Source organism: Pteropus vampyrus, unplaced genomic scaffold (assembly GCF_000151845.1).
Source record: "Pteropus vampyrus isolate Shadow unplaced genomic scaffold, Pvam_2.0 Scaffold87, whole genome shotgun sequence".
NCBI lineage: Eukaryota > Metazoa > Chordata > Mammalia > Chiroptera > Pteropodidae > Pteropus > Pteropus vampyrus.
In genome coordinates this window covers 480,626-490,359 of record NW_011888868.1, presented here as the reverse complement: position 1 = coordinate 490,359, position 9,734 = coordinate 480,626, and the positions used below count along the sequence as shown (strand labels likewise).

At 44.1% G+C, this 9,734-nt stretch overlaps 1 protein-coding gene across 1 annotated transcript in view; it reads left to right on the top strand.

Annotated features, from left to right (window-relative positions):
• Positions 1–329: 329 nt before the first annotated feature.
• TFCP2L1 (transcription factor CP2 like 1) overlaps positions 330–9,734 on the top strand; it is a 49,001-nt gene continuing 39,596 nt past the window's right edge. Inside the window, exons 1-2 of the mRNA XM_023532681.1 lie at positions 330–411; positions 3,829–3,980. Of these exons, the coding sequence (XP_023388449.1) occupies positions 350–411; positions 3,829–3,980 (214 nt within the window). The 5' untranslated portion in view covers positions 330–349. The remainder of the gene's footprint in view (positions 412–3,828; positions 3,981–9,734) is intronic.

Sequence of the window (9,734 nt, the reverse complement as noted above, 5' to 3'; positions counted from 1 at the left end):
GAGGGTCACCTGAGCCCCACCCCCGGTGGGAGGGAGAGGAGCTGGGCTTCAGCCTCAGCCAGCAGCCCCGCCGCCCGCTCTATCTAGTCCGGCGCCGGGGAGGCGCACTAGCTCGCGGGAAGGGCGCGCCAGTGCGGTCAGCCAGGTGCGGTGGCCGCGGGGAGCCGCCTCCCGGTCGCGCGGCCTGAGGGGAGGGTCTGGCCTCGGTCCCGCCCCCTGGGCCGTCCATAAAGGCGCCCCGCGGGCGGGCGCGGCGTTTCGGAGCGCACTTTCAGGTGACCATTTGGGGGTCTCGCGTCCTGTGTCCAGTTCTGCACGCCCAGGTCGTGGCGGGCTTGGAGCTCCAGCCATGCTGTTCTGGCACACGCAGCCCGAGCACTACAACCAGCACAACTCCAGCAGCTACCTGCGGTAAGGGCCGCGCTGCCCAGCCCAACGGGGATCCCACCGGGGTGTTGGGCCAAGTCAGCGGGCGAGGGTCGTCGGACATGCGGGGCGTAGAGGGTAGCTGCAAGGTCCGGGGTGCTCAGCGCCCCCGCTGCGCCCCTCTTGCCCACTGTCTGCTCTTTGCGATCTGAGGGAGAGAGAGCTGCCCAGAGTCCCGCTTAGGGACGGACGGACGGACGGACCCACGGACCCTGGCAGGAGTGGAAGCGCAGTGTTGGGGGCCCGTCTTGCAGAGACCGGTGCCGGGAACGGCTCCTCCCATGATGACCTCCGGCGGGCGCGGGACGCGCTCTTGCTGGCCGCAGCCTCCTCCGCTGCGTACTCGTCCCCTGTCTCTTCACCGCTGGCGTCGGAGGGGTGCCTGCCCCTGGGAAGTCTAGAACCCTGCTCTTTGCCCCTCTTCGCCCGGTCCCTCTCCGAGCCTCGCGCCTTCTCTAGTGTCCTTGGTCCGGCCGAGGGGCTAGTGAGCGGTGAGCGCTGAGCGCTGAGCGCTGACCTGTGCTGCAGCTTCGAGGGCGCCAGCAAAGGCTTGGGAGGGGCAGGTTGCCCCCTCCTTCCAGGTGGTCTTGAGCGTTTTGGCCTGAGGCCCCTATGTTTATGGTTCTTGATGGAAGTCTTTCTTCTGCGGGGATTTTACTGACTAGTGCTCTTCAAAAGAAAAAGTAAGTCCTGCCTGTTCGGAAAGTTTTCTCCTGTCCCCCAAAGGAAGAAGGACCCCGTTAGCTTCCGTCCCTGGAGGATCGTTTGCCCCTTTTCTGCAGCTGATCGGGTACTAATGGGCAGTCATTTCGCTTTCTGAACTCAACCAGCTTTGGCCTGTCTTTATTTCTGTCCTGGTCACAGTTTATGAAATGTGCCTAATTTAACCCAAACGGCTTGGTAGGGCTCAGAGAAAGTGGATTGTGAGGCTGAGGGAGTCGCTGGCACGGAGAACCCCAAAGAGATACACCGAGAGTGCTTTTTTTGATCCCAAGAAGTTCCTTCTGAGATTTAACAGTACACGTTATTTGTAAATTCTGACTTCTACTAGGTATTTGTCCAGTCGTCCTCCCCGAAGACCTGCCCCTTCTGAAAGGCAAAAGAATGAGTTGATGTGTCCGCAGTTTTTTATTCATGGCCAGAGTAGTAGGAGATGGCATAAGTATAAGGCCTTAATTAAAGACTGATGACCTCCCTGCAGACCTTGGTGATGTCTGCAGAGGGAAGCTGCTCTGGGGGATGTCCAAGCCCACTGGGCAGATGTTAATCCCAGGCAGAAGATTAAGTGTCCATTCACTTACACAAAATGCTACAACGAAATACATTTTTATTGTACTGCGTGATGCAATTTTAGGTGTAGTTTTCCATAAGTTTTAGTTTGTTGCCATCAAGTGTATTCCCATACCTTAAAAATGATTTTAAAGGTGACCTTGAGTGGAGGGTGAGTGTATTAAAAATTTCCTGGGTACTTAAAATAGCATCCCATTAGAGGATAATTTTCTTTGCATGGGAGGTTCCTCTGCTATGAAATGAAAATTTATCTGTGGAATAACTGAGATACCTTTTAGGATTTTGGTATTGCATTGAGAGGTGGGCAGGAGTTGGGGTGAAAGGTGCCATAAAGACATATTGGTTTCTGGGGTCATTTTGGGTCCATGGATAAAGAAGCATTTGGTCCCCCCCCCCCACGCCCTTTTTACTTCTTAGAAGCTGGGAATTTCGCCTTGTAGAGGTTGACCTCAGTGAAGGCCAAGGTAGGGGTCAATGAATATATCCCTGATCCTCCCAACTCTAGAGTGAGGGTCTTGTTCATTTCCTTGTTTTTTTTTTTTTTTTGTATTTTATATTTGGTTTTCTCCTCATTGCAGAACTTCTGCAAGTTGTTCGACCATACAGGAGTACAGGGGTAGTAGCCTTTACTCCCTTCTTCCCTTTTTCTGTTTGGTGTTCTAGTGACTTTTATTCCTTGGCAAATAAGGATGCCAGGCTTGAAACAAGTTACTGTTGAGTGATGGTTCTTACCCTCCCCCCCACATTTTTTTTTTTAATTTAAAGGCAGCAGCCCATGGATTATTAACTTAACATGGTCTGGGCAAACATAAAATTATGCAATCCCCAGGTGAGCAGGCCTGCCTGCCTCTCACCTGTTCCTCGATAACCACCTAGGCTAGGAGTGTGCCAGTCTTTTTAAAAGAAAGGCTGAGTGTGAGGGGAGCCAAGTCAGCACTGCGCTCTGGTCTTATGGGCCACACACGGTGGCAGGCGAGGTGTACACACAGCTGTACTCCGAGCCCAGCTTTTCCTTCTGAGAATTAGTTAGACATTTTTGGGGTGTGTGCTGGGTTTGTGTTTTAGAGACGCTCATTTATTGTGTTGTACGAGGAACAAATTGTACCAGTGACTGCTGTTTATACAGTGAAGTGGGGTCAATGAATCTGATTCATAACCTGGGACACAGGGAGGAGGGTTATCAAGATAAGGGCACTGGTACTTTTTTGGCACCTGTTTTCTTGCCACTCATAATTTAGAGATCTTAAAAGAGTCTCTCCTGCCTGCAGGTCATCCGTAGTCTCAGGGATTTCTTTCTTTTTTTTTTTTTTTTTTTTTTTTTGGTGAGGGCATTTAAAAATACTTCTCCAGTCATAGGCTGATGCGAGGCTGATTTTTTGGGATATGGTGGGGAGTTTTGTTCATAGGTGGAAGAAAAGAATCTGAGCATCTTACTATTTTTCATTTGGATAAGAAAATGGAATTGAAACCAAAGTCCTTCCTTCTTGTTTTATATTTTAAGAGATATTAGTATGACCTTTCGAATAGGGGTTATGGGTCAACTGTCTTTTTTCTTTTTTTTTTTAGAAGGGTCAGGGGATGTCTCAACCTGGGAGAGTGAAGCAAACAGTTTCTGTATTTGCATAGTTTACAGAGCCCTGAGGGCAGGGTATTGGTCTGAGAAGTGGCCAATAAATAGACTAGTTTATTTAAAAATTAATTTTTGTTCAGTCTTATTCTAAAATAAGACGATAATTATCACTATCTGGTAGTTGGAAACCATACGGCATCTAAAGTTCACTCCATCGCTGGTAGTCCCTTTGTTACAGAGATTTCCGTAACTTTAGATATTAGATAACTATGTATTTTTACCTCATTGATGATTTGTTTGAATAAATCTCTTGAGGATCATTGAGAGAAAGTAGAATCATCACAGACTGGTTTGCTCTGTCTGAAGCTTCAAAGAGTTTGTGATATGAGGTGTGAGAAGCTGAACCAGCACACGGCCATATGCTTTGCTGAGCTGCCCTTGATCCCCTCCCTCTCTCTGCATCCACCTCTCCAACTTGGCTCTCTCTTTGCAAATGGGCTCTTGGGGCTCTGCTCCTGACAACCCCCTCCCATGTGTTGCAGTGATGTGCTCGCTCTGCCCATCTTCAAGCAGGAGGAGCCCCAGCTCTCCCCTGAGAATGATGCCCGCCTGCCACCCCTGCAGTACGTGCTGTGCGCTGCCACGTCCCCAGCTGTGAAGCTGCATGAAGAGACACTGACCTACCTCAACCAAGGTAGTGGCCAGAGCACTGGGTTAGGGCAGAACCCGGGGTCCGGGGAGACTACCTAGAGGGAAGGGGAAGTTGTCCTGAACCACCCATTTGGCCTCATTACCTTGTCACAGTGGGAGAGGTGGGGTTTGGGAAGAGGCTGTGGTGTCAGATAGATTCCATTTTCTAGTTGTGAGACCCTGAACCTCGCCTCAGGGTCTTCATTTGAAAAATGTACACATCAACTTTGTTGTTATTCAGGCCAAATGGGGTAACGTTCCTCGTACAGACCCTCCACACAGCACATGCTCAGTGATTGCAGACACTGTCGTAATTGTTATTTACTATGACCACAACTGATGTCTTTTCCTGGACATAGATTAAACACCTGTGGTGTACTATATCTGCTGTCCTTTCTGGAGCTGTACCTGGCAGTGGTGGGAAGACTGGCCCTGTCCTAGGGCAGCAGTGGGGCTGGATTCCACATGTGCCAGACAGAAATGCTTTGTGACGATGGGGACAAGATCTCTCACTGTGTCCTGAGAGAAATGGCATGGGCTTTGGAGTTTAAATTCCAACTCTAGCACTTCCTAGCGCTGTGACTCTGAGCTGTCTTTTTCTCTGAGCCTCAGTGTTCTCATGTGTAAAATGGCAAGTGTAATTTTGTGATGTTCGAAAGAATGAGGGTGTGTGAAGTGTTCGGTACGATAGCGGCTGTTCAATTTCTGATTTCCTTTGTCAGGACCCGTGGATCAGTGTCCTGATGGATAGTGATTTTGTGTTTTCTGGATGATTATGTGTTTATGTTTATTGCACTTCCTTCCTGGGCCACCTCATAAACACCCTGGCATCAAGTGGATTAATTGCCCCTCAGCTTTAGATGGGAAGAGCAGAGGAGCAGGGGAACACAGCGGTTTCTGTAGGGTTGCACTAAGTTGCAAGGGAGCTGCAGCGTGCTAGTGGTTTGTCCCACACAGGCTGCCTCTTTTCTGTAGAACTTTGACTCCTCAGTTTGGGGTGCTAGTCGGAGGTGGAGATCCAACCTGATCATCAAGCTCTCCTCTGACTGCTGAACTTGCCAGCTTCCGGGCAAAAGAACCAGCTCAGAATCAGCAGGTGGCTCTGCATCTGCCTCTGGATGGAAACAGCCCCTTCCCATTGTTGACGTGGCTCCGTGGAAGGGCATGCTTATCCCTGTACGTAGCTTTGGGGCATCAGTGAGTCACCAAGCCACACTCGGTCAACAGTAGGGTGCCTGGCTCAGGCTCTAAGATCTGTGCTCCATTTCCTGAGGCTCGTGGTTGTTGATGGCAGTGATGTGGCCATGTGGATGATACTTCTGTGCATCTGCTTGTTTGTAGAGTGGCTTCCGCCACTTTCCTTTCTCTTTCATGGGAGATCAGATGCTACCAACTTGTTGTGTACCTTTAGGCAGTTCCTCTTTGGGCCTCTGCCTTCTTGCCTAAATGTAGCATGAAGAAATTGGGTGATATTTACGGAGTGTTGTACTCCGAGGCAGTTCTTATTCTTGGCCCTGTCCAGTGGTGCTGAAGAGTGAGTGGTTCTGAGGCCCTGCTGCTGGACCCGGACCCTGAGTGTGCCTGCCTCTGCCCCGTCTGTAAGGCTTTTGACTGCCTTCCCCACCTTCCCTCCAGTCCCTCCCTCCTTTAATAAGTCCGCTTTGGACAGAGTTTGGCAGTCAGCGTACCACGTCTTCTTAAAGGAGTTTATCCTTTGCTCAATACAGATAAGTTAAGAGAGGGAAAAAGAGTTGCCCTATGGTCTTACCATCTTGTTTTAATTTTGTGTATTCATTTTTTAAGATGCATTTTCCTGATTATTAAAATAATACATGTTCATTATAAAAATTTTGGATGATTTAGAAAAGTGTAAGGAAGAAAATTAAAAAAAAATCACAATCTCTAATTGAACCTCAGAACTACTGCTAAACTTGTTGCTACATTATTTGTTTATAAATCTTTTGAAGTTATAACCACACATATCCTGTTTTCTTAATTTTCTCATGTCATTAAAAATGTTTTACGAACTTAAGTTTCTGTAACAGCTGCATAGTGTTACATTTCATAGTTGTGTTACTTATCTAGTTTCACAGTATGGACACTTAGTTTTAGTTGTTGTTTTTGTGAAATGTTGATTATTTATTTATTTTTAGATAAATATCTTAGAAGTAAATTATTGGATCACAGAGTTTGAATAAGGTTTTTGATATATTTACCAAATTGCCTTTTCGGCAGAATGTGCCAATTTCTATGCTGGCCAGTGAGATACATTTCACTGTCTCATTCCCAATATTAGACATTATCATTTTTCATCTGATTAGTGAAACAGAATTTAATCTTAAATTAGCATTTCTATCATTACTAATATTGTTGAATATTTTAAAATGTTTATTGAGCTTTTTTATTTCTTCATCAATTATGTTCACGTCCTTTGCACATTTTCCTATCAGGATGTTTATGTCTTATTGACTGTAAGAGCATACCGTATATGGGCTATCATCAACCTTTTACCTGCCGTACGTTGCGAACATTTTTCCCTGTTGGTAGCTGGCCATTTAACTATATTTATTGTGTGATAACTCTATTTATGGTGTAGGATATATGTCATGATTTTTTTTTGTGTAGAAATTCAAATCTTTGTCTTTTAAAATGGTTTTTCTCTTATGCTTAGAATGCCTGCCAACTGCAAAATTAGTTTAGTAGTTTCCTAAATTTCATTTAATGGTTTTAAAATTTTACCATCGAAATGCACTTAGAATTTTTTGCAACTTAATAATTTGTTATTTGATGATATTTTGGATTTATTACTATATAATATATATATATTATTTTCAGCTTTATCAGTGAGATTCATATTGCATTTGAAATTTCATATTGCATTTGAAATTTATGATGTGATACAAATGTCTAAGTTTATTTTTCTAAATAGTTAACCTACTAGTTATTGCCTGGTTTATCCTTTTCTCACTGGTTTAAAATGCCACTTTTAAAACATTTAAAAAACCATATTAGTCCAGAAACGGACCCTTGTATAGGTGTCTGTCCCATACTCCTGAGATTCATTGATTCTCACCCATTTCTTATTGAACAATTTATTGTAGCTTGGAAATATGTTTTCCTATTTGGGAGCAGAAGTTCTTTTCATCATTCTTCTTAGCCAGTCTCAATTATTTATTCTTATAAATGGATGTTACAACCATTAAATCTTCCTTCTATATCTTTTAAAAAAAAATACCGATGAGATCATAAGCCTTATAAAATTGTTTCTTGCTTTTATTAAATACTATTCTTGTAATAAATTTTTCCGTCATTATTGAAACCTCTTAGACATTATTTACTATGTCTACATATTATTTTACTATTTCCTCTTATTTAGGATGGAATATTGTCATTACTGCTGGAAGAAAACACAGCGTAATTCTTTTAGTGCCTATCTCTCATAATAGAATGGAAGCTCTATGAGGGCAGGGCCGTATGTTTTTAATATTGTATCCCTAGCATTAGGCTTCGTGCCCTGATGCTTTATGAATATGTGGGCAATTAAAAATTAGGCATGATTTGTTTAATGCCATTTTATTTTTTTCTCTTTGTTGCTATTATCGGTACGCTGTACTGGGTATCTTTTTTAGCATACTTTATTTAAAGTGTCATATGATGAATAAATAGGCATTGATTCAGTTAAAAAATAGTTTTGACACATCTGTTATAACCTTCTTGGCAAATTGAAAAATTTGCTATTAAGTAATGTTTATTGAATTGGCTCTATGATGTTGTATTCTTTCTATGAAGCCACCCCATGTCCTCTTCCTTGTAATGATGTGTTTAAAGTTGTCTGAAAACATGGGAGAGATGCTGTATCTATAACTTAAAAAGTCATTAAAACCATTGGATGCCCATTTCTCAATGCGGTGTTAAACCAATGCTCTGATATCACGTGGCTTGGGCAAAGTCTATTACATATGGGCTTCCCATCATCAAGCTCAGTGGTTAATTTTGGATATGGTGAAAATGATTTGAAAAACGAAGTATGTCCTCTGAAATGGAGTCCTGAGGAAAAGGGGTGGCAGCTATTGAATGGAGGTCTGAAAACTTCCATTTCCAGATCAACTTCTGTCAGTGACCAAAGGTCACAGTGGGCAGATCTTTCCCGAAAGCAGACTGGAGCCAGAGGGAAAGGATGGAGTGGGTTGTAAGGGAGGAGTGACAGAGAATAGAAGACAACCCCAGGCAATCTGTGTAGTGAATTCTGGCTTTGAGATAAGAAACAACTTTGCAAGAATAACTTGTTATGGAGAAAGCTTTGGTATTTCCTACCAGAGCAGCTCTTGAACCTTGAACATAGTAATACATTTTTACAGGACTCTTACTTTCATTCACTTATGGAATAAAACTTCCTGCCAATTGGAAGAGGTGGGTAGTTCAGTGAGTAAAGAGAAAAGTCATGTACAAAGGCAAGAATGGGTTTTTGGGTGGTGGTGGTGCAGTTAAGCACACTGTCTATCCAAAGAATCCTAAGTTGTTCAGGATGATTAGGGTTTGGAACACAAGGAGGAGTGTGAATGATATGGATGGAGAAGTAGACCAGATGGCCAAGATCTGCCTTGCTGAGGCTGAGCAATCATTGGGCATTCACCTGGGCAAGTCACTTAACCTCTCAGTGCCTCCAATTGCTCATCTGTAAAATGGAGGAAATAAAACTCCTACAAAGTAGGTGCTATTATATGGATAGACTGAGTAAATACATGTAGGGCACTGAAAATGGTTTCTGGTGCATCGTAAGCATTCACAAATTAGCCATTATTAATGATAAAGGGGACACATGTTTACCCTAATCCTGTTTTGGAAGTTAGCAAGGTCATCAAACTGGGACTTTCAAAATTTTCACTATTTTTATCCTAATTCAGAGGTTAACACAAGGATGGTTCTACACCTAAGCATTGTACTTAGACTTGACAGGCGGTAGTTTTGGGACAGATTAAAGGCAAGAAGCCCTGCTGAACTGTTCTATTTGCTTTTCATTCACTGTACAACCAGATAACAGACATAACCTGGAGGAGACATGTCCTATGCAGGGTGTTAAAACACATCTTTAAAACTGTGATTACAAAAAGCACCGAACTCCTAAGTGATGTGAGCTTTTGTGTCAATGACTACATGGGGACATTTACGTGGGGACCTCAACTAAGTAAAGCTTTATATGGAACCGTGCACAGCCTTTAGAGTAATACTTTGTTTAGCACTTTAGAATTTACGAAATACTTTCTGATATTCTCTTTTGATTGATTCTCCCAGAATGTCTTATGTGTTCCCATTTTACGGAAGGCAGGATGGCAGGCTGAGAGAAGACGAAATCAGGTTCCCCTTTCCTTATCACATAATCAGGCAAGCCGGGGGGAGTGGTTAAGCTGTGAAGTGTTAATGAAAGGAGTTCTGGAAGGGAGGCAGCCATTTTCTGGCCACTTTTCCTAAGACTTTCTATGGGCTGGATTCGAGGCTAGGCATATCCACGAGTGGTGCAACTTTGAGGGAAGATGAAAGAGACTTGCAGGGGAGAGGACCATGAAGGAATGGAGAAGGGAGAAAATGCCTCCTTGAACAAAAAAAAAAACCCATAATTGATTGCTCCTACTCCACTCATACCCATCAGTGTCTCCACCCACAGTGACCTGAGGGAATGGCCAGGGAGATAAGAGCTCTAGGCCAGACATGCTGTCTTCCTGGCTCCTAGACCCCAGACAGAATGGCTACTGCCTCTTTT